The following is a 22,865-nucleotide window of genomic DNA, read 5'->3' as shown; positions in this document are numbered from 1 at the left end:
TTCTGTACACCAAACTGATTGCAGATGTTTCCTCTTCTCTCTAGCACTTCTCACTACTGTTCAAACAGAAATAAATCTTTAAAAATAGTAATAACAGCAGTAGTAGTAATAGTAATAATAATAATATAATAAGGAGAAGAATAAATACTCAAATACTCAACATAATATTCAATAGAATATCTGAAAATGAAAATACTCAATAGTTGCAAGCCTAATTTATGTAGTAGATGGCTACAATGATGAATACATTTTTGTGCCTTACACAGAAACTATACATACACTGCTACTGTCCATATAATATGCTCACACATGAAAACCTAGCTGGCAAAATTTAATTTATTTATTAATTTTATTTTTATTTACAAAGGAGCATGTCAGTTAACAGAGTAAGATATAAACAAACTGGAGGTACGGTGTGCAGTAGAACATGATGTATGTTATTTAATCTATAACGCCTGGACTCAACACCACCTATAATATGCCTTGATGCCACTGGACAATCAGACAAAACATGATGTAAAAGTATGGATGTGAATACGTTAACAAATATGCACTATATTTCCAAAAGTATTCGCTTGGCTGCCTACACACGCATATGAAATTGAGTGAGATCCCGTTCTTAATTTATAGGGTTTAATATGATGTCGGCCCACCTTTCTGGGAAGGCTTTCCACAAGGGTTAGGAGTGTGTTTATGCAATTTTTTGACCAGTCTTCCAGGAGTACATTTGTGAGGTCAGACACTGATGTTGGATGAGAAGGCTTGGCTTGCAGTCTCCGCTCTAATTCATCCCAAAGGTGTTCTATCAGGTTGAGATCAGGACTCTATACAAGGCTTTCCACAAGGGTTAGGAGTGTGTTTATGCAAATTTTTCACCATTCTTCCAGAAATGCATTTGTGAGGTCAGACACTGATGTTGGACGAAAAGCTTCGCAGTCTCCACTCTAATTCATCCCAAAGATGTCCTGTTGAGTTGAGGTCAGGACTCTGCATGCCAGTCAAGTTCTTACACACCAAACTCGCTCATCCATGTCTTTATGGACTTTGCTTTGTGCACTGGTGCGCAGCCATTTTGGAACAGGAAGGGGTTGTCCCCAAACTGTTCGCACAAAGTTGGGAGCATGAAATTGTCCAAAATCTCTTGGTCTGCTGTAGCATTAAGAGTTCCTTCCACTGGAACTGAGGGGCTGAGCCCACCTCCTGGAAAAACAACCCCACATCATAATTCTCCCTCCACCAAACTTTACACCTGGCACAATGCAGTCAGACAAGTATCGTTCTCCTGGCAACCACCAAAGCAGAGTAATCCATCGGATTGCCAGACGGAGAAGCGTCTGCTCTAGATTCCAGTGGTGGCACTTTACACCACTGCATTCGGCGCTTTGCATTGCGCTTGGTGATGTAAGGCTTGGATCCAGTGCTCGGCCTTGGAAACCCATTCCATGAATGCTCTGTTCTCTGTTCTTGAGCTAATCTGAAGGCCACATGAAGTTTGGAGGTCTGTAGTGATTTAGTCTGCAGACAATTGGCAACCTCTGCACAGTATGCGCCTCAGCATCCGCTGACACTGCTCTGTCAGGTGGCCTATCACCTCGTGGCTGAGTTGCTGATGTTGCGAATCGCTTGCACTTTGTTATAATAACACTGGCAGTTGACTGTGGAATATGTAGTAGTGAGGAAATTTCTCGACTGGACATGACTTGTTGCACAGGTGGCATCCTATTATGGTACCATACTGGAATTCACTGAGCTCCTGAGAGCGACCCATTCTTTCATAAATGTTTGTAGAAGCAGTCTGCATGGCTAGGTGCTTGATTTTATACACCTGTGGCCATGGAAGTGACTGGAACACCTGAATTCAATTATTTGGATTGATGAGTGAATACTTTTGGAAATATAGTGTATGTTAATCCCATACAAATCCCATATTCTCCAATTTGAACATATCTATATCAAAGGCTGGTCAGTATTGCAGAATCATGACATTGTTAAACATTAAAGAAAACTCTAAATGGCCTGATTTGATTGTTTTAAATATTTCCTTAAGTATACTTGCTTTGCATGCAGTGATTATTTTGCGAACAAACTGGCTTTGGTTATAGTCTTGTTGTCTGGGGTTGGTGGTGTTTTCTGTTTCAGATTTGACATTGAAATTACTTGTGCCTAAATTTTTATTTGTGTGTCTATTACAGTTGCAGAGAGTGATGATGATGAATGTTTTGTCTTACACACTGAGGGCCGAGGAAAAAGAGCCATTTTTGAGTGCTTCTGGAATGGACGATTAATTCCTTACTCTTCTGTTGATGAGTAATGCCTCATTTAATATTTCATTTCAATATTTTTTTTTTTTGTTAAATTAATTTTTTTTTGTACTTTTTCTTCTGAACAAAGAATGTCTGTCTTTGTTTCAGGTTTGAGTGGTGTGCAAGACCCAAGAAAGTTTGTACAGTTCCATTAGAATGCTACAACAGGATCTCAGGTGTCCTCTTCACTAATGACTATTTTCAAGTCAGCACCAATAAACTCACATTTATGGACTTGGAGCTACAGCTACGAGATAAAGAAACTATCTTTACCAGAGTGCTCAATGGCCAGGTAATGCATAAATACACCTCTCGACTAGTTAGAGGTAGTTGTGATGCATGTTAGTGTTCGGTTATATGTTATCTTGTTACATGTGCAGGAAAAAAAACATTGTGTGTTTGTGCCACAGTCAGACTGCTGGAAACACTATAGTTCAAATGCTTTAAGAAATCTGCCTGTTAAGTTTTTTTAGCAGTTATCTAAACCTCTTAACTTTTTCACTGCATCCCGTCTTACTAGCCTAGCTGCATCAAAGAAGAAGTAAAGTACATAGGAGGTTAAGTGCAATCTTAGACTCACATTTTACTCTACATTTCCCCTACATTAGGTTTACCTTATTCTGCCTACTTTCATTACCTTAAGAAGTTTGACATACTGGAGTCAGATACTTGAGAATTTAACACTGTCCACAAAGCATGTGAGAAAATAGATGTGCAGGAAATAAAGCAAGTTTCAATACATTATTGCCATATTAGTCAGTACTTGCTGCTTTAATACACAGACAATATACATTCATTCATGACATTTGTAATATCAATAAAAAAAAAAAACATTAAAATAACAAACAAATTAAGATTTAGTGGAGCACATTACATAAAGTTTGTCCTAACTTTAGGATTATTTCTAAAGAGTTACTTGATGCATCATTTTGTTAAAGCAGAATTTAAACTTTTTTCATAACTAATTTGCTTATCATAATCGTAATATTTTATATTATACTGTAAAGTTTTATACCATCCCAACAGTGACCTTGCCCCCTTTAATTTTCCTTGCTCTGACATATTGCTGCTGTCAGAACAAATTATGAGAGAACATTGTTTTTCACATAATTTGAAAATGCCTGTTGCTCTTTACATTGTATGTAAATTTCATGATGAATGGAAAGAAGAAATGGGCCAGAATAACTTGGAAAACAGTCTGGTTCCATTGACTTGCATTAAAAGTAAAGTAGGTTTTTTTTTCTTCTCCTGTAAAGTTAGCATTTTAGAGATACAAGTTTTTTTCTGACAACAGCGATATGCATTTGCAACCTAACCTGGACAGAAGTGTGCGAACACCCCTTCTAATGAGTAGTTTTGACAGTTTCTGCCACACACATACTTTACAGCTATATACTGCCATGCGATCTTATGAACATCAGAATGCAGCAGAATGGGTTGTTTCCTAATTAATCAGTTGATCAGATTTCTTCTAGATCTATTTAGTAAGATATAAGCACTGTTGTTGTGAAGAGGTAACATCTATGAGAAACAGGCTCAGCCTGGGGTCGGTAACGGGGAGGCGGAGCGGCAAGCTCTTGTTCCCTCTCGGCTCTGGTGCTCACGCTACCCTTAATTAGAGCCAGCTGATTATCATCTGGCATGCAGCTTGAGCGCCTTTAAACAGAGCTGAGAGGGAACAGGGAGAGAGAGGGACGAGCAGCACCAGCAACAAGAGACTCCGAAGAGCCGAAAAGCTCGAGAGACTCTGAAGAGCCGAAAAGCTCGAGAGACGCCGAAGAGCCGGAAAGCTCGAGAGACGCCGAAGAGCCGGAAAGCTCGAGAGACGCCGAAGAGCCGGAAAGCTCGAGAGACGCCGAAGAGCCGGAAAGCTCGAGAGACGCCGAAGAGCCGGAAAGCTCGAGAGACGCCGAAGAGCCGGAAAGCTCGAGAGACGCCGAAGAGCCGGAAAGCTCGAGAGACGCCGAAGAGCCGGAAAGCTCGAGAGACGCCGAAGAGCCGGAAAGCTCGAGAGACGCCGAAGAGCCGGAAAGCTCGAGAGACGCCGAAGAGCCGGAAAGCTCGAGAGACGCCGAAGAGCCGGAAAGCTCGAGAGACTGAAAAGCCAGCTTAGGGCAGTGTTTAGTGTTTGATTTGTGTGGTTATTTTGTGGGAAAATATAATAATAGCTGCTGCCACCCTGGATCCTGCCTCTAGTGTCCTCCCTGAGCCCGGGGTAGCACATGCCGTGCTACGGTAGTCTAATGGACAAACCTGGGTTTGCCTGATGATGCCTGAATGTATGGTGCCAGCAGTAAAGTGGTGCAGGAGGAATAATTATCTGGGTGTATTTTGCATTGTTTATGTAGGGCCTCTTTGTTCCAGTGAACAGGAAATCCTGCTGTTAATCCTGTATATTTATACCGTTACAGTGACATAAAGAATTGTGTGTTTACAACTTTGTGGCAACAGTATGGAAAAGACCCTTTCCTGTTTCAGCATGCCCCTGTGCACAGAGTGAGGTCCACAGAAAATGATTTGCTGAGCTTGTTTTTTTTTTTTTGTTTGTTTGTTTGTTTGTTTTTTGTTTTTGCTCTATGTCATTGTCTTCTTAAATCCTAGTTGCAACTTTTTGTTGAATCATTTTTATGAAGCTTGCTCTTGGTTTTCTCTCTTGCAGGAGCAGAGAGTGAAGATCAATCGAGAGTTCACTGCTTGGTTGAAAGAGTGCCATGAACGATATGATAAACAGGTGAGAGGAAGATTTCCATTATTCAAGTGTGTCCTACCATTTTTCTTACCATTAAACAAAGCAGATATAAATATTTGGCTTCTGGCTTATGCGTTGCATGACACATTCATATTTATTTTGGTGTTTGTGACAGGTGAAGTTCATTGGTTTCCAAGGTACAACGACTCGCACAGATGTTTCGACTAAACGGTTGCAGTCACCATGGGCTAGGTTCAAAGCCATCCACTGGGATGGCAAAGTCTACAAGACAGGACAACAAGTGAGGATTTGATGCAAACACGAGCATATGCTTTGATAGTGTGTCATTGGTGCTGTTTGATATAATATACATGCTACATGCATGCCATTGTTAAAATAAATATTTATTAAAATTGAATTTGGATGCACATGTTGGACAGCATGATGCACATGTTGGACAGCATGATCTCATTCTGTTACATCAGTGTCACCTTACATCATGCCCACTAAACAGGAAGAAATAACTTTGAGGTTATTTCAAGAAGGCACACACTGCTATAGACAAAACATTTAATACGCTTACAAACAACTGCTAGCTTTGGCTACATAAACAATGAATGTTAATCTTATTGAGTCTCTTTCCCTTTTTCAGGTGAAATCAGTGAAAACTCAACCTATTCTGTTTGGTACCATAGTTCAGTTTCTGCTCTATGGAGACCATGAAGGAGACGAGTACGCCACAGGAGGACATGTGCAAATTGCACTGGTAGGAGATAACACAAGTTTTTGACATTGTTTGATTGTCTATGTATGCATGTTAGTAACTTGGCATAATCTGTATTATTCCTATTCATTAACCATGTCACTAGATGCAATAGACAGTTCCATGATAAGTGTTAGGTTCATGTTTTAGATAATTGTAATTATGAAGTTAATATACCTTACAGCATACAACTGGAAAGTAACAAATATAGTTGCAACTTTCACATACCATAAAATGCTATAATAAATTGTCTGTATTTGTGCAAGTATAAAAAAAATATTTGTGGAAAGAAGACTCTGTAATGCATGCTGCTACACAGTAAACGCTGCCTGCTAGTGTAATACAACACTAAGACAGTTTGAGCAGGGTTCAACCTGTGGGTAAACTCTTGGTGCAAGTTTCATTCTTAACCAGAAGCACCCTGACTGACTGCTCTGCTCGTATACTATTTCTGTACGCTGGCTTGGTATGTATGCTTTAGGACTGGTGTATCAGTTGGCTGAGGACAGTGGCAACCTGTGATTTGAAATATTGCAGATGACTAATGCTGATAATTAATTACTTTTATTGAGGTTCAAGCTTGCAATCTTCTGATGATGGAGCAAAACCTTAAACACCTCTAGGAAACCCAATAAGAACGACTTACCATTTAACTGTAGGCTGCAGTACAGGCTAACCAGTAGAATCTGAACACAAAACACATGTTTAGAATAACAAAAACACATATATGCCTAACTCTTATCTTTAGTCTGAGAAAACCACAGTGAATTATTGGTAGCTGTATCTCTTTTGCTATAATATTTGTTACTTAGCACTGTACATTTCTTTTATTTGAGTTTAGAAATATGATAATTGGCAGTCTTGTCAATCAGAAAAAGCTCTGTTTAAGTAAAACTAAATATTACTGTACAGTATCATTTAAAATATAAATAGGGCAAGATTTTAGCCCACTAAAATCAGTATGTGAAATTTTAGCCCATTTAAATCAGCCACATTTTCATAGCCTAATCTTTGGTAACCATTCCTTGAGCTAGTTGTAAGTCAAGACACTGATTGATGTATCACATTGAATAATGCAGCTATAAAGACTCTGCTGCCCACACTCATTTACAGTTTGTGTTGATTCTTTAGAACTTCAGACACAGCTCTGTAACAGGTAGTTGTAATTTTAGTTTTTTTTCAGTTACATTATTTAGAATACAGTAAATGTAATTCAAATACATGAAACTAAAATATTTAACTTGTCTGTTTCCTTACAGTGCATTGCAATCTATAGTAAAAGTAAACAAGATGCATTGTGTGTCCACAGGAACCAAAGGAGCTCTATAATGAGGATAGAACAATCCCCATATCTAAGATTGACAGACTAGCCACAGCTGCTGCCATCAGGAAAAGCATTGATGATGAACTGGCCAAGTAAGTACAGTAGTTACTTGGCAATTCTAGTTTACATGTGCTTGCCCCACCTGGGCAAGCACCCTACACTATACCAATAAAAGTCCCTGGGCAAGACTCCTAACACCGCCTTGGCCTACCTGTGTAAAATGATCAAATTGTAAGTCGCTCTGGATAAGAGCGTCAGCCAAATGCCATAAATGTAAAATGTACATGCTTTTTAATGATGTCATAATGTTGATTTAATCAGTGTTGGTATCTGGTATCTGCCGTATCAAGTCATTTTTTTGTTTCCCATGTGTAACTGAATATTCATTTAGTAATGCTTACTGATAATATTGCAACACAGAAGGCATTACTGTTAATGCTGGTTTAATATCAGTAGCACTTTACTAATGTAATATCAAATGGTGTCAGGGTTTACAAAATTAGTCAGGTAGAACTCTTCAGTGTTCTTCAGTGACCACATGTCCACTTTCAAGGGATCAATACACCATGACTTCCTAAGTAGTTTTTCAGTGACACCCCCCCCTTCCCCGAAGTCTTTGCATATGGTATCTGATTTGCTTAAATAACTGATAATTGAGGTTCGGGTGGCATTTACATTTGCAGTGTTTTTTTTTTTTTTTTTTTTTTTTTTTTTTTTCTCATAGGCTCCCGGACCAACTGAGGCTTACATGGCCAGAGGGAAATTCATGGCCTGATAAAGCTGTTCGACCAGCTGGCACGCCCTTGGGTAGGCACATGTACCTACACACACTTGCAAGCGCAGAAGTACATATGACCCCAATTCCAATAAAGTTGGGATGTTGTGTAAAACAAATAAAAACAGATTACGATGATTTGCAAATCCTTATTCAACCTATATTGAATTGAACACACTAAAAAGACAAGATATTTAATGTTCAAACGGATAAACTTTATTGTTTTTTACAAATATTCACTCATTTTGAATTTGATGCCTGCAACACGTTCCAAAGAAGTTGGGACAGGGGCATGTTTACCACTGTGTTACATCACCTTTCCTTTAAACAACACTCAATAAGCGTTTGGGAACTGAGGACACTAATTGTTGGAGCTTTGTAGGTGGAATTCTTTTCCATTCTTGCTTGATGTGCAACTTCAGTTGCTCAACAGTCCGGGGTCTCCGTTGTCATATTTTGTGCTTCATAATGTGCCACACATTTCCAATGGGAGACCGGTTTGGACTGCAGGCAGGCCAGTCTAGTACCCGCACTCTTTTACCACGAAGCCACGCTGTTGTGTGTTTTTTTTTTTTTTTTTTTTTTTTTTTTTTTTTTTTTTTTTAAACTTTGCGCTGATAACAATGCGGACAGTCCTTTTCCTCTTTGGCCCGGAGGACACGACATCCAAGATTTCCAAAAACAATTTGAAATGTGGACTCGTCAGACCACAGGACACTTTTCCACTTTGCATCAGTCCATCTCAGATGGGCTTGGGCCCAGAGAAGCCGGCAGCGTTTCTGGGTGGTGTTGATATATGGCTTTCGCTTTGCATGGCAGAGTTTTAACTTGCACTTGTAGATGGAGCGACGAACTGTGTTCACTGACGATGGTTTTCTGAAGTGTTATTGAGCCCATGTGGGAATATCCATTACAGAATGATGACGGTTTTTAATGCAGTGACGCCTGAGGGATCGAAGGTCACGGGCATTCAATGTTGGTTTTCTGCCTTGCCGCTTACTTGCAGAGATTTCTCCAGATTCTCTGAATCTTTTGATGATATTATGGACTGTAGATGATGAAATCCCTAAATTCCTTGCAATTGCACATTGAGAAATGTTGTTCTTAAACTGTTGGATTATTTGGGTTATTTGCTCATGCAGTTGTTCACAAAGTGATGAACCTCGCCCCATCCTTGCTTGTGAACAACTGAGCCTTTCAAGGATGCTCCCTTTATACCCAGTCATGACATTCACCTGTTTCCAATGAACCTGTTCATCTGTGGAATGTTTTTTGAGTATCTCTCAACTTTCCCAGTCTTTTGTTGCCCCTGTCCCAACTTCTTGGGAACGTGTTGCAGGCATCAAATTCAAAATGAGTGAATATTTGCAAAAAACTGTGAAGTTTATGTGTTTGAACATTAAATATCGTGTCTTTGTAGTGTATTCAGGAATATAGGTTGAAAAGGATTTGCAAATCATTGTGGCTGGGGAAAGGGAGGTCTGGGCTTCATTGCTCAGGATGCTGCCCCCGCGACCCGAACCCCGGAGAAGCGGAAGATGATGGATGGATGGATGGATGGATGGATGGATGGATGGATGGATGGATGGATGGATGGATGGATGGATGGATGGATGGATGGATGGATGGATGGATGGATGGATGGATGGATGGATGGATGGATGGATGGATGGATGGATGGATGGATGGATTCTGTTTTTATTTTATGTTTTGCGCAACATCCCAACTTCATTGGAATTGGGGTTGTATTTCAAATGCATTAACTCAGTTATGTGCATGTACCTGCAAACATACTGACATTAATGTTCTTTCACATGCAGTCTCCTGCACTAGTAATGCTACAAATCAAACTTATTTTCAGGTAGTCACTGTCCAGTTGTCTCAGCCTAATAAGTTTTGTTTTTACACCTATCCTACTTAAGGTCCAATCCAGGTTGAGATTTTGAACAAGAAAGGAGAGACCATGTCACGGTTGCCAGTAGCCAATGTTAATGCAAAGAAACTCCTGATCGAGCTCAAAGTCATCTGGCACTGTAAGTTCTCTTATTTGTTTTTTTTTTACCATTATCCAACTGTTATTATTCAGTGATTAACTGTTAACTGGCATGCCTAAATTCAAGAATGCGACCCATTAGAATATTAGTTATGAAATTTGACAGGTCAAGCTACATTGACACACATCGACTGAGGATTAATGCACTGAGATCTTCCTTGTATGGAGCATGAAATGTAGTACTGAGAGGTGATCAAGCATCAGCATGTAATTGAAATAAGCAACCCAAAACTGTATTAAACAAGCTCTACATAAGAACCTTGTCTTGTTTAAACCATGGGGCTGAGTATATTTATGATTCCTAATGATTACTGATGACTAAAACATTGACAAAATGATAGAATATACAATGATGGGCTGCTGAAAGTTCTATAGTTTGAAAATTATGTTTACCACTTATGTCAGTATAGCATGCTTATGTCAGTTAAAACACACATAAATGCCATATCCATGGCTACGTTTGTGGTACTGTATCTTAGTAGCTCTAGAAAGCTGTCCTTGTCCACCATGGCCTTAATTTTCATTTCCTCACACTGCCATCATGCAGCATGCACCATTAGTGACCATGTCTTAGTTGTCTTACTGCTTGCGGATGTTTGCTTTGAATATGGTATGTTGTTGGATCATAAAGTGACCCTGAACTACGCTGTTTTAGCTGTGCGCTTCATTTTTAAGTAGGCATGTCTAGCAGAACCAATTGCTAATTGCACCAAAAAAATCTTTCAACTTCAGTTTGCCTGTTCAGATCATAACTGTTGTTTATTTGAAATGAAGTTAAATAAAAAAAAATCTATATCAGTTTTCAAACAACTGTTAATTTGTCTGTTAAAGGTTAATCATTTGCGCCCCTTATATATTCCTGTAAGTGTGTATTTAAGTGTTTATTACATATTTTATTCTTTTCTCCTAGCTCCTAAAGGGGACATCCCAACCAGCTCTCATATCGGTGTGCATTCCTCCAAGTGGGAGTACTGGTTCAAAGTAATGGGTAAAGACATAACATACCAACAGAGCACACACAACCCCACCTAATGTTAATTTATGTTTATATCTAGTGAATCTGTGTGAAGGTAGAAAATCAAGAGTTGTTTTTTAACAGAAGCAGTAGAAACTGTCCAACATGTTCTTTCTTCATCCTCAGTTAACTTTCTGTGAGTAGTTTATACAGTTACTCAGCAAAATCTATGATGTGGTGAAACTGAAATTCTGCTCTTTCATTAGTGCTTTATTTTTGACACACTCATGCTGACAGGAAATAGTTCTACAGCTTTTTAACCAAAACAAAACATGTGTGCTGTTGTGTGCAAGTTTTAGCTACAGGGTTTTGTATTTTAAACGTTCTCATTATGTACATGTTTGTGTGTTGTGTGTTACATGTGTGTGTCTTCAGAAAACTTGAATAAGTTGGGAAAGTACACACTTCAGCTGCAAACTATATTGAGCGATGGTGAATCGGCCAGTGAATGGGCCGGAAAACGACTTCCTCAGTATACACTCCACTTCACTATTAAAGGTATCACAGGTTTACCTTTTTCAATTTACAACACATATTAAGCCTGTGTTTATCTAATCTGAGCTTAGCTACATGTTGTCTCTTTCACAAAGTGATATGTAGTGTTTTCTCTCCTTGTATCACCACCTTATCGTGGTGGAGGGGTTTGCGTGCTTGAATGATCCTAGGAGCTATGTTGTCTGAAGCAAAAGCTCCTGGTAGGGTCTCTCATGGCAAACTGGTCCTAGGTGTTTGGTTTTTTTTTTTTTTTTTGTGACAAGTGCATATTTTACAAAGTTTCAGTGACAAGCACTTGCATTGTATAGGTGCACATTAACTTAAAAATTGGTCATTTTGATTACCTTGTCTATACATTCATCTGATATAACTAATTTTATGCGAGATTGAATAAGTTGAATAACTTTAATGACTAAGAATCGCATGGGAATAGTTTTCCAAGGATTACCACAGGATATCTGAAATGCTTGCAGGATAAGAAGTCTCAGTACAATTGACAGAGATGGGACTGGCTACTCGATTTACACTTTGTCTTTACTTCATAAAAATGTAGAAAACATTTCAGAACATTTAATTAACCTTTACTGTTATCATCTATGTTGCTGTCATACGGAAGAGCTACACAATGTAAGATTTAAGTTGTACAGTCAGGTGCTCAAGGTGCTTACAATCAATACATAATCAACAATACAGAACACACACACACACACACACACACACACACACACACAATCTCTACACAGCTCCCACAGCTAGGAAATTTCAGTGACCACAGCACACAGTCACTCAGCTAGCTAGCCCAGAAAGAGTCCTTAGCAGTGAGGAAAAGTCTCACGCTGCAACTACGGTGCATTACACAGGAGGCCGGCCTGGGAAGCCTCACAGGCTGAAAATGTCCTTCGCCGCAAAGGGGTAGCATTTTCCTGCAGCTGAACACCATCGGCAGCCTCACAGCTGTAGTGCAGCGTCAACCAAACAGCCAACCCATGTCATGCCATATCACGTCATTTAGGTCCCCCAGTCCAGAGTGCCCCGCAGCCACGCCACCACCCAAGCAGCCGGTCCAGGCCGCATAATAGCCACAATGCAGCGCCACACAGACAGCCAGTCCAATAAGCCCCTGAGCTCCAGTTTAAAAACCAGTTTCAGTCAGTATCTCGGTGGATATGATGGCAAACTTCTCAGTTTCAGACAAACATCAAAATAAACACGCAAACAGTACAAATCTAACAGACAACTGGTTTGATATTAAGGGTATTTGAAATGTTATCTTATTGGAATTCTTTGATTTATTGTTTATTGATTTGTCATTCTTTTGTGTTATTTTGTTCTTTCTTGCAGAAAGCAGTGCAGCAGCCTTTGTGCTCGGTGTAGTTCCCTCATCTCTTCGGGTGGGGGTGCCCTTCTCTCTGAATCTGGAATTTAGGGATGAGTTTGGCCATCCAACTCAGCCCCCTTCTGATATCAAAGCCCAGATACAGTGCAGGTAGGCTACAGAGCAGTTAGACATGTATTGGCACTTTTTTTTCCAGAGACAGACCACTCATTTCTCAGTAAAGTTTCTTACATGATGCAGTGTAATGACCACAAGGTGGCACACTTTTTGTTTTTTTGTTCATGGTGATCCAATTAATGGGATAATTAGGATACAACAAGCATCCACATTTAAAGCTGTCAGATAACTATATACAGTGCTGTGCAAAAGTCAGAGACCATCCTTCATTTATTTAATTCTCAGTTAAAAAAAAAAAAAAACATTTAGAACAAGTTGTTCATTCTTTAGGAGATACTTCTGAGATTAGATATCAGATAAACAGCACATAACTTTTTATCTTAAAGGCTGTTTTGACAAGACTGTAAATAAATGACAATTGGTCCCTGACTTTTGCACACTACTGTATATTTAACAATATTAAGCTGATAAACTCCAAGATTTAGTTAGCCATAATTGACATTCAGAGTTTGTGGTAATGCTTTACAGGGACTACATGTACATGCATTGTTCATAGCATATTCCTGAACAGTACAGTAAGACTCTTATCGTTATGTACTCCACTTTATTGAATGCATTTGTTATTGAGAAATGAACATATAATGTAATAGTTTGAAAATGTACTCTGTGATGAATAGCTTATACATATGTTTATGAACAAATCTATTCATTGCATAAAGATCCTATGTTTGTAAGCACACAATAAGCCTTAAAGACTGTAAAGAATTCATGACTTAAATCTAGGCAAATGACAATGCCTACATGCACTTAAATAATTCCTTTATCATTCGTGAACTGTACAGTCACATTACAGTAAAAAGTTAATTACTTTGGTTTCATGTTGCTAAATGGAGCTCTTTTTCATTATCGTTGTTTTGCGGTAACAGTGTTTTAGTGTCTTAATGGTGGGAGGCTAATGGCTCAGTATCCAGCTGAAAATATTATTCTTTTAAATTTATTTTTATTATCGGCATTGACAACCTTTGTTACATCAAGCTAATTTAAAAACTTATACATAACACTGAAAGTCAAATAATGCTTTCATGTCTCATGAAATCTAAAATCATCTTGAAAAAAATAGGTGAAAGCATATATTTGCTCCTATGAATTCCTTGATAATACACATCACACATTCGTGATGGTCAACTAATGGGATATTAGTGAATATTTTATTTAATGTATAGGAATGTGAAATGTCATTATGTTGCACCATTTATTGTATCATTTGTGCATACCTTTTAAATGTTATTGAGGGAGCAGTAATGAATTCAGTATGGTTATCATTTTAGAATCATGTGCTGAGAATCATATTTGTTTCCTGAAAAGCATCCACTAAGCAATCCACTAAGCATAACTGGGTGTGTTTTCAGTTCATTGCATAATACTCCATTTGAGGCAACGCATTGAGACTACTCACAGATGACGCAAATAATGTTGATTGTCTTGTAACAGCGCCACATGTCTATGTCTGGGATTTATTAGACGGTAAGCCAACAGTTGCTTACTGTAGTCAGCATGCTGGATTGGGAGAAATGGGCAGGTGTGAAGGGCTGAGTGACTTTGACAGGGGCCACATTTTTATGGCGAGATGATTGGGTTGGAACATCTTCGAAACTGCAAGGCTTGTGGGGTGTTCCCAGTCAACAATGGTGAGTGCCTACCAACAGTGGTCCGAAGAAGGTCAAACCGCAACCAACGATGAGGTGCTGGCAGAAGGACTACTGTGGCACAAGTCAGAGATTTTTAGTGATGGTTACAGGTGGAATGAGTCACATTATACAATGCATTACACCCTGCTGCATATGGGGCACAGACCAAAGTCTAACCCCTGTCCACTGTTGAAAGCATCTACAATGGGCACACAAGAGACATACCTGGACCTTAGAGCAATGGAAGAATGTCGCCTGGTCTGAAGAGTCCCGTTTTCTTTTACAGCATGTTGGATAGTTGGATACGTGTGCTCCATTTACCTGCCGAAGTGGTGGCACGAGGATGCACTTTGGAAAGAAGACAAGCTAGTGGAGGAGTGTGGTGTTCTGGGTGATGTTCTGCTCGAAAATCCTGGGTTCAGGCACTCATTTGGATGTCAGCTTGACATGTACCACCTACCTAAACTTTGCTGTAGACTAGGTACACCCCTGCATGGCTGTAGTGTTCTCCAATGGCAGTGGCCTCTTTCAGCAGGATAATGTGTCCTGCCACGCCAGACATCTTTTTTAGGAATGGTTAGAGGAGCATGACCAAGTGTTTGTGGTGTTGCCCAGGACTCCTGATTCTTCAGGTCTCAATCCAGTTGAGCATCTCTGAGATTTGCTTGAATAGCACTTAACCACACTTACCTCAGCTGCTTCACCTCACAACTCACAGGAATCTGCTACTAAATTTTTGGTCCCAGTTACCACAAAGTAACTTCAGAAGTCTTGTAGAATTCATGTCTTGGCAGGTTGGAGCTCTTTTGTCAGTATGTAGAGGACCAGCAGCATATCATGCCTTGGCAGGTGGTCACAATGTTTTGCCAAATCAGTTTATGTTCATTACTTATGAGAAATATATTTAATGAATCTTTCAAAATGATAACACACTGTTCATGAATATGCTATTAATTAATGTAAAGCATTATTGAATTTGCATTACTTTAAATGCCACCCCCCTTTTGTTGTTGATTTCTTGTTTTTGGTTTGTCATACAGGAAGAAACTGCTTCTCAACACTTTGAATGGATTTTATGTGTTGTATTTTTTGTAGTACTATTATTTATTGATTTGTTTGTTTACTTACTTACTGTGGCAACATGCAAACAAAAGCAAGCTCTCTACAGGATAAACTGCTTGTGCATTTGGCAAGAAAGCCCTTGAATCTTTGATGACTAAATGATCTTTCAAGAATACGTAGTCAGTGATTTATTGTCCAGGTGTTCTTGAGAGTTTTCTTTACTCCTATGACTATATTTAACTAAATCACTCTTTCTCTTTCTCATTCAAACATGTGCACACACATTGACAAAACTAGTTCACTACAGTTGAGTTATGAGCAGACAGCTTCAAGTGGAACTGTGTTCACCATACAAGACCTGAGAGCCAGGGGTAAAGTAAAGAACCAGGAGAAGGTTAGTAAATTTTCATCTCTGGGTGGGGGTGTGTGTGTGTATGTTGCATTCCAGTTCTATTTACCTTTCTTTCATTGTATGTCTATTACTCCCCAGATTTGCTAAATATTGAATCTAAACCATCATAAGGCAGTAATGCGATTGCCAGACACAGTGTGTGTCTAGTATTTTAATTGGTCTTGTGAAGTTCATTAAGTTCATAACATTTAATCTGCACATGCTTTTGACAGATGCACACTGTGAAGGTAATGATCCCGGGCCTCAGACAAGACTGCCAGTCTTTCCAAGTTAGTGTGCGACCAGGTATGAATACACATACAGTTAGATAGATAGATAGATAGATAGATATATATATATATATATATATATATATATATATATATATATATATATATATATATATATATATATATATATATATATATATATATATACACATACACACACACACACACACACACACACACACACACACACACACACACAAAACACATTCAGTGAAAGTGAACGTTTTTAGTAGTTTATTTTATAGCAGTCCTGCTGTTCTACGAAGAAGTTTAGACCTGGCCTCAAGTTATATTCAGTAGTCTGAGCATTGTCCAAAAGGGAGACCACTCAAACCACTTTCGTAAACATCACTGAAAGAGAGGAAATCCAGCAGGATCCCACTGATGGACATACACTATATTGCCAAATCATTGAATTCAGGTGTTCCACTCACTTCCATGGCCACAGGTGTATAAAACCAAGCACCTAGGCATGTAGACTGCTTCTACAAACATTTGTGAAAGAATGGGAGCTCAGGAGCTCGGTGAATTCCAGCCGACTACCATGATAGGATGCCACCTGTGCAACAAACCCAGTTGGAAAATTCTCACTACTAAATATTCCACAGTCGACTGTCAGTGGTATTATAACAAAGTGGAAGCGATTGAGAATGACAGCAACTCGTAAAGCCTCGTAAAATGACAGAGCAGTGTCAGCGGATGCTGAGGCGCATAGTGCGCAGAGGTTGCCACCTTTCTGCAGAGTCAATCGCTACAGACTTTCCAAACTTCATGTGGCCTTCAGATTAGCTCAAGAACAGTGTAGAGAGCTTCATGGAATGGGTTTCCAAGGCCAAGCAGCTGCATCCAAGCCTAACATCACAAAGCGCAATGCAAAGTGACGAATGCAGTGGTGTAAAGCGCCACCACTGGACTCTAGAGCAGTGGAGACATGTTCTCTGGAGTGACGAATCCCGCTTCTCCATCTGGGTTTGGCGGTTGCCAGGAGAGCGGTACTTGCCTGACTGCATTGTGCTAAGTTTGGTGGAGGGGGGATTATGGTGTGGGGTTGTTTTTCAGAAGTTGGGCTCAGCCCCTTAGCTCCAGTGGAAGGAACTCTTAGTGCTTCAGCAGTCCAAGAGATTTTGGACAATTTCATGCTCCCAACTTTGTGGGAACAGTTTGGGGACAAGCCCTTCCTGTTCCAACATGACTGCGCACCAGTGCACAAAGCAAAGTCCACAAAGGCAAGGATGAGCAAGTTTGGTGTGGAAGGACTTGACAAGCCTGTATAGAGTCCTGATCTCAACCTGATAGAACACCTTTGGGATGAATTAGAGCGGAGACTGCAAGCCAAGCCTTCTCATCCAACATCAGTGTCTGACCTCACAAATGTACTCCTGGAAGAATGGTCAAAGATTCCCATAAACGCATTCCTAACCCTTGTGGAAAGCCTTTCCAGAAGAGTTGAAGCTGTTGTAGCTGCAAAGGGTGGGCCGACATCATATTAAACCCTATGGATTAAGAATGGGATGTCACTCAAGTTCAGATGCGTATGAAGACAGAAGCACAAATACTTTTGGCAGTATAGTGTATGTTTTAGTTACAAATTGCATGAACATAGTAAAACTTAAGTTTTTGCTTTTGCAAATTGTATGTATGTGAAATAAAAATGAATATGAAATAAAAAAGGCTTCATTTAACCACGTCTTGGCTAAATAGCTTGGCAGAGCGCTAATGGGTTATGTTTAATTTTCAGAGTTAGGCTATACTGAAGGATTAACTGTAAAAATACTAAATACAAAGTAAAACGTATGTCATTTGAATGTCTGTAGCAAGCTTCAAATGTCTATATTAAGAAGCGCTTAAACCCTGTGGGGGAAGTAAATGTACACAACTGCTAGCTTGGGCTTGGCACCAATGTGACACTGAAGTTGATAGAAGAAATTACCATCATCATAGGAGTCATACTCGGGTTACATACAAAATGAATATTTCTAGAACAAACTCTGCTATATAGCATTATATAGCCATGACAAGTTCTTAAATGTTAGCATTAAAATTAATTTACGGATGCCTGTGGATACCCTGAGAATGTGTACTTTATATTCTCCTATTGGTCTCTCTTACAGTAAGAGCCTGATGCACATGCATTTTTTTGTGCATTTCTTTTGTCTGAATTGTAGTGAAGGGCTTCCTTTTCATCTTTTCATTAACAAATTTTGGAATTTTTGAAAGGATCTGCGTAGTATGTTAGGTATTGTTCAGTTAAAGAGAGAAAGTTTTCTCTGTGTCTATAAGGTCCTCCACATCAGCTGGTGGTGTTGCCTGATGATGAAGTTTCTATAGAGAATGGATCACCTGCACCATTCAAAGTGGAAATTCAAGATGAGTTTCAGAACATCACAGCGCATCCTAAACTTATTGTCCGTTGCCAGGTAACACATCACCCAAATCATTCACTCAGTCACATACTCAACACTATGACCAGACTGTAGGCACACACTCACAGATGTAGAGCACCTTAGCGCACAAAGAAATCTAAAAGACTGTTAAAAAAGCATGTATGAAATGTACTTAAACTGAATCAAAAATTGAGTCTAATGTTTTTTGTTTTTTCTTTACATTTTCTGTAAAGAATTTGTTAATAAATGTAGATATTGTTTTAGGTTACCATAATATCCAGGTCAGGAATTCTTACTGCTGTAGTTGTGTGTGAGACATTTCATAATTTGAATCGAATTTGTAGGGATGGACAAGGCACAAAGACTGCTCTTAGCCTGCTTAAAAAAATTAAACAGCAGACAGATTTGATTCTGTTAAAACTGTGAACAGTTGTTTTAGTGCAGTTTATTTATGAAATAAGTGTGTATGTCCATGCTTTTGTGTGTTTGCGTTCTGTAGTTACTAGGAGCCCCTGATTTACCTGTTGATGCTGTTGACTGCAGTAATACTGGCACTGGGCTGCTGCTTGCAAAGCCAATTCAACTAAAGACTGTCAACACAGAGCAAGTCCTCACTGCAAAATTTGGCATTCCTGTAAGAATTATTATTTCAGTCTGTTATCGTTCTCATTACATTTTTATATCTGTTATCAGTACATTTGCATATCTGGGGTGTTATTAATGTAATAAACTAGTATACTAGTATAAATACTAGTGCTCAAAAATTCAGAACTGCTTGTCATTTACTTGCAGAACCAGAAGGGAATATCTTGTGTTGAGCGGACTCTCCGTGTCTTGCCAAGCACACGTGTCTTTCGTGTAGAAGTTTATAGGCAGGATGAGGATTCAGATGATGTCATGGTGATCCAGAATATGGAGCGAATTGACTGGACAGCAGGAGACACACTTGGGAGCCTCCGCTTTAAGCTGTATGATGAGGGGGGCAGACTGGTGCCTTTAGCACAGAAGCTTGCACATAACATAAAGGTAATTATTTGCATGACTCTCCATTTAGATTTTTCTTCATATTATGGTGTAAAAAACATTGTGCTGCTACAATCTAAAGGTGGATTATAATAATTATTAATAAAGCCCTTATTGTTAGTGATTTTTAGAGATTCTGAAGCATAAAAGTCCCCACCAAAAAGTAAAGTGTACTGTTTTTGTCTGTACTCCAGTACTGTGTACATCGTTCCTCCAGTTACATTTGTGTATTCAGTGTATTTTTGATAAGTTTTGAATTACACCAAAATAATAGAATCAGAATGGAATTAACTGTTTGCAAAATAGTGATTGACATGACTGTCAGACAATTATAGTGTCTAAGCAATAATTCCTCTGTCAAGCAAAGGAAAAACTCTTGACTAAACTCCTCAGAAGAAATTGCAGTGAAAATGGCAATAGCAGTTCGTAACCAGATTTATTAGACTAAGGAACAGTCAGGTTTTTTTCCCCCTCATACCCTGCACATCTACAAATCAGAAGCAAACTTCAGTCTCGCAAGCAAGTTGTTTTGGGTTAAAAATACAACTGCTAATAGAGACATTGGTGATGATAAGAAGGTAGTTAATTTCTTTTATTGATTCATATGTTTTTCGTGCTATGTAGAAGACTAAACAGTTCTGCCCCATACAGCACAGTACTAATCAGGGAGTAGGGATCTGTATTGGTCAGAGATTGGCAAAAATTAAGATTGCATCATTCATTTAATCATTTCATACAGAATCATTAACCAATTGAATCATTCAGAGATGTCAATCTCTAGTCTGTATATTTGGAATGTCTACAGAAGATAGCATGTAAATGTGTATGTGTGTGTGATTTAGGTGAACTGGACTGCAGATGTGAAAACAGCAGAATTGGCTAAGGGAATACTGCCAAGTATCTGCATCCCCACAAAAGCACAGGGAGAACACTTCTATCAGGTGGCATTTCGGGATCAGCATACAGTCGACACGTCGTTTATAATAGTGTAAGACTGATCACACTTACATGCACACTCTGTGCTCAAAGCAAATCATTAACTGTAGCTTTAAGACACCTTATACAGTTTCATTGTCATTCATTAAAGAACTTTGTGTATGTAGCCCACGGCCAGATGAGCCTGAGCGACTGAGGATAACACTCAGTGAAACAACTGTCCGAATGGGAGAAACTTTATCAGGAAATATTTGTAAGTTCTTGCTAAACTACTTGTATATTAATATTACATATTACTATATCAAAAGCACTTAAATGTATGTTAAAACGTAAAGTGCCAATGTAGTTTTGAATATCTTGTCTTTCAGCCTTTATAGAAACTTTATTCTACTTATATTTTACATTTAAATGAGATCTGAATGAGTCAGAATAGTTGGAATTTGTGGTCAGATATTTGTATGAATCCTTCTCTTAGTTGGTGCAAAAAAAGTGTAAACATTAATGAATACATTCAGCAGATTATTTCTAAACATTTAAAAATCTTCATTTTAGCCACAACAGATTTTACAGTGTTCATGCGTTTGTACGATAGCCAGTTTTCCCTTCCTTGTCAAGCTGTTTAACCTCTCTGTTCTACTTCTGTGGTAGATGTTGAGGTGGTTGATCAGTATGGGAATAAAACAGATGCTCTTACTGCTGAGAGCATGAAGACAGTCAGTGTGTCTGCAGATGACCTTGATGTATCAGCCCTCAGTGTCAAATGGCAGGCAAGTAGACACAGTGTACTTAAAATACATCTGTCCTGGATCTTTAAGCTCACTCTGCATGTTAAGCTTATTTTGCATGACATGTATGTGTATCTGTGTATAGGCCAGTACGGGCACTGTGTTGGTTGGTGGTGTGCGCTTTGCATCAGGCTTTCCTGGTCCAAGGGAGTTGTGCTTTAAGTACCAGGAATTTGAAGAGTTTTCCAGAGTGAAAGTCACTGCTGGACCACCGGCAAAAATCAACCTCTTGGATGCTCCAGAAATGGTAATGGGCGCATGTGCAAACTGAAAAAATGTAAAATTAGGAGGGCTTTTTTTTTATGATTTAGAGGTGTTTTAGAAAGTCTTAACAGAGCAGTAACAAACCAAGAATAGTCTTTCAAGCATTCTAGTAGGGAGACAAATTTAAATATACAGGGAGATAATTTAATTCAGTAATTCATTGAGAAGATACATTTTCAATGTTTTTTCAACATGATCAGGTTTAATTGTGATCTCTGATGCTGTCCTATATTATTGAACAGTTTAGAAAATTTGTCTTTTCTATAAACTGAGTTTCATGCCCTCAAAACAGAGTTTTACTGCTGCAGAACATCATTAATCCTGTGCACTTTAGTTTTGTTTAGCTCAGATTCTGGGCCATTTTGAAGTATATTGGTCTTTGCAGAAATTTGTTCAGTTAACTGTGACTTTCAATTAACTGTTACATTTTTAGTCCTTCATGGTGCTGTTTTAAACAAAAAAGGAACATTTTTTACTTCAAATTTCAATTGTGTGTTTACTCAAACCTTTATTGACTGTTTATAATTTTCATTTATTTAAGCTAACAGTGATATCTGTATGTATTATTAGCTTGAAATTAAATCAAGTTTAATTTGTGCGTTTTCTTGTGAATGTTTTGTCCATGTGTTCATTTGCAGCCCTTACATGTGTTAAATGGACGAGGTTTGGACACTCCGTTCCTGTTACAGTTGTGTGATGAGTGGGGAAACCCAGTTCCAGATCAGAGAGTTGTCATAGCGATCAAAACATTATCACCACAGCTCAAGGTATCCCCTAAGCCCATTTGATTCATTTTAAGAACGAGTACATCAACCTAAAGTTCTCCACCAAACACCAACAATCTAACATTGGCAGTTGGTTTTATCCAGTTGCATAACTAAAACTGATCAGCCAAATAAGTCAGTGTGAGGGGAGAACACTGTAACTATGAGAGTGGAGTAGAACATTCTAGCGCAGTGTGAATGGGGAAGGACGTTTTAGAACAGGGTTGATTTAGAGAAAGACATTCTACAGCAGTGTGAGAAGGGGAAGGCATTTTGCAGCTGTTGAACAAGCTGGAGAACATACTAGTCCAGTATGGATGGGGGAGGACATTGTAAAGCAGTGTGAATTGTGTAGAATGTTCTAGAACAGTATGAATGGAGGATGGCAGACCTATTGTTTGGCTTGTT

At 38.9% G+C, this 22,865-nt stretch overlaps 1 protein-coding gene across 1 annotated transcript in view; it reads left to right on the top strand.

The window, feature by feature from the left end:
• Window positions 1–22,865, top strand: part of smchd1 (structural maintenance of chromosomes flexible hinge domain containing 1) — a 57,602-nt gene that overhangs the window by 9,553 nt on the left and 25,184 nt on the right. Inside the window, exons 11-31 of the mRNA XM_017712407.2 lie at window positions 2,193–2,307; window positions 2,412–2,595; window positions 4,963–5,034; window positions 5,168–5,293; window positions 5,645–5,758; window positions 7,065–7,171; window positions 7,804–7,886; window positions 9,777–9,887; window positions 10,818–10,895; window positions 11,298–11,420; window positions 12,759–12,903; window positions 15,918–16,014; window positions 16,245–16,317; window positions 18,582–18,718; window positions 19,185–19,319; window positions 19,478–19,711; window positions 20,551–20,696; window positions 20,812–20,897; window positions 21,293–21,411; window positions 21,515–21,676; window positions 22,332–22,460. Coding sequence (XP_017567896.1) covers window positions 2,193–2,307; window positions 2,412–2,595; window positions 4,963–5,034; window positions 5,168–5,293; window positions 5,645–5,758; window positions 7,065–7,171; window positions 7,804–7,886; window positions 9,777–9,887; window positions 10,818–10,895; window positions 11,298–11,420; window positions 12,759–12,903; window positions 15,918–16,014; window positions 16,245–16,317; window positions 18,582–18,718; window positions 19,185–19,319; window positions 19,478–19,711; window positions 20,551–20,696; window positions 20,812–20,897; window positions 21,293–21,411; window positions 21,515–21,676; window positions 22,332–22,460 — 2,576 coding nt within the window. The remainder of the gene's footprint in view (window positions 1–2,192; window positions 2,308–2,411; window positions 2,596–4,962; window positions 5,035–5,167; window positions 5,294–5,644; window positions 5,759–7,064; window positions 7,172–7,803; window positions 7,887–9,776; window positions 9,888–10,817; window positions 10,896–11,297; window positions 11,421–12,758; window positions 12,904–15,917; window positions 16,015–16,244; window positions 16,318–18,581; window positions 18,719–19,184; window positions 19,320–19,477; window positions 19,712–20,550; window positions 20,697–20,811; window positions 20,898–21,292; window positions 21,412–21,514; window positions 21,677–22,331; window positions 22,461–22,865) is intronic.

The sequence above is a fragment of the Pygocentrus nattereri genome, chromosome 2 (assembly GCF_015220715.1).
Source record: "Pygocentrus nattereri isolate fPygNat1 chromosome 2, fPygNat1.pri, whole genome shotgun sequence".
Taxonomy (NCBI): Eukaryota; Metazoa; Chordata; class Actinopteri; order Characiformes; family Serrasalmidae; genus Pygocentrus; species Pygocentrus nattereri.
This window is presented reverse-complemented; position numbering and strand designations above follow the sequence as displayed.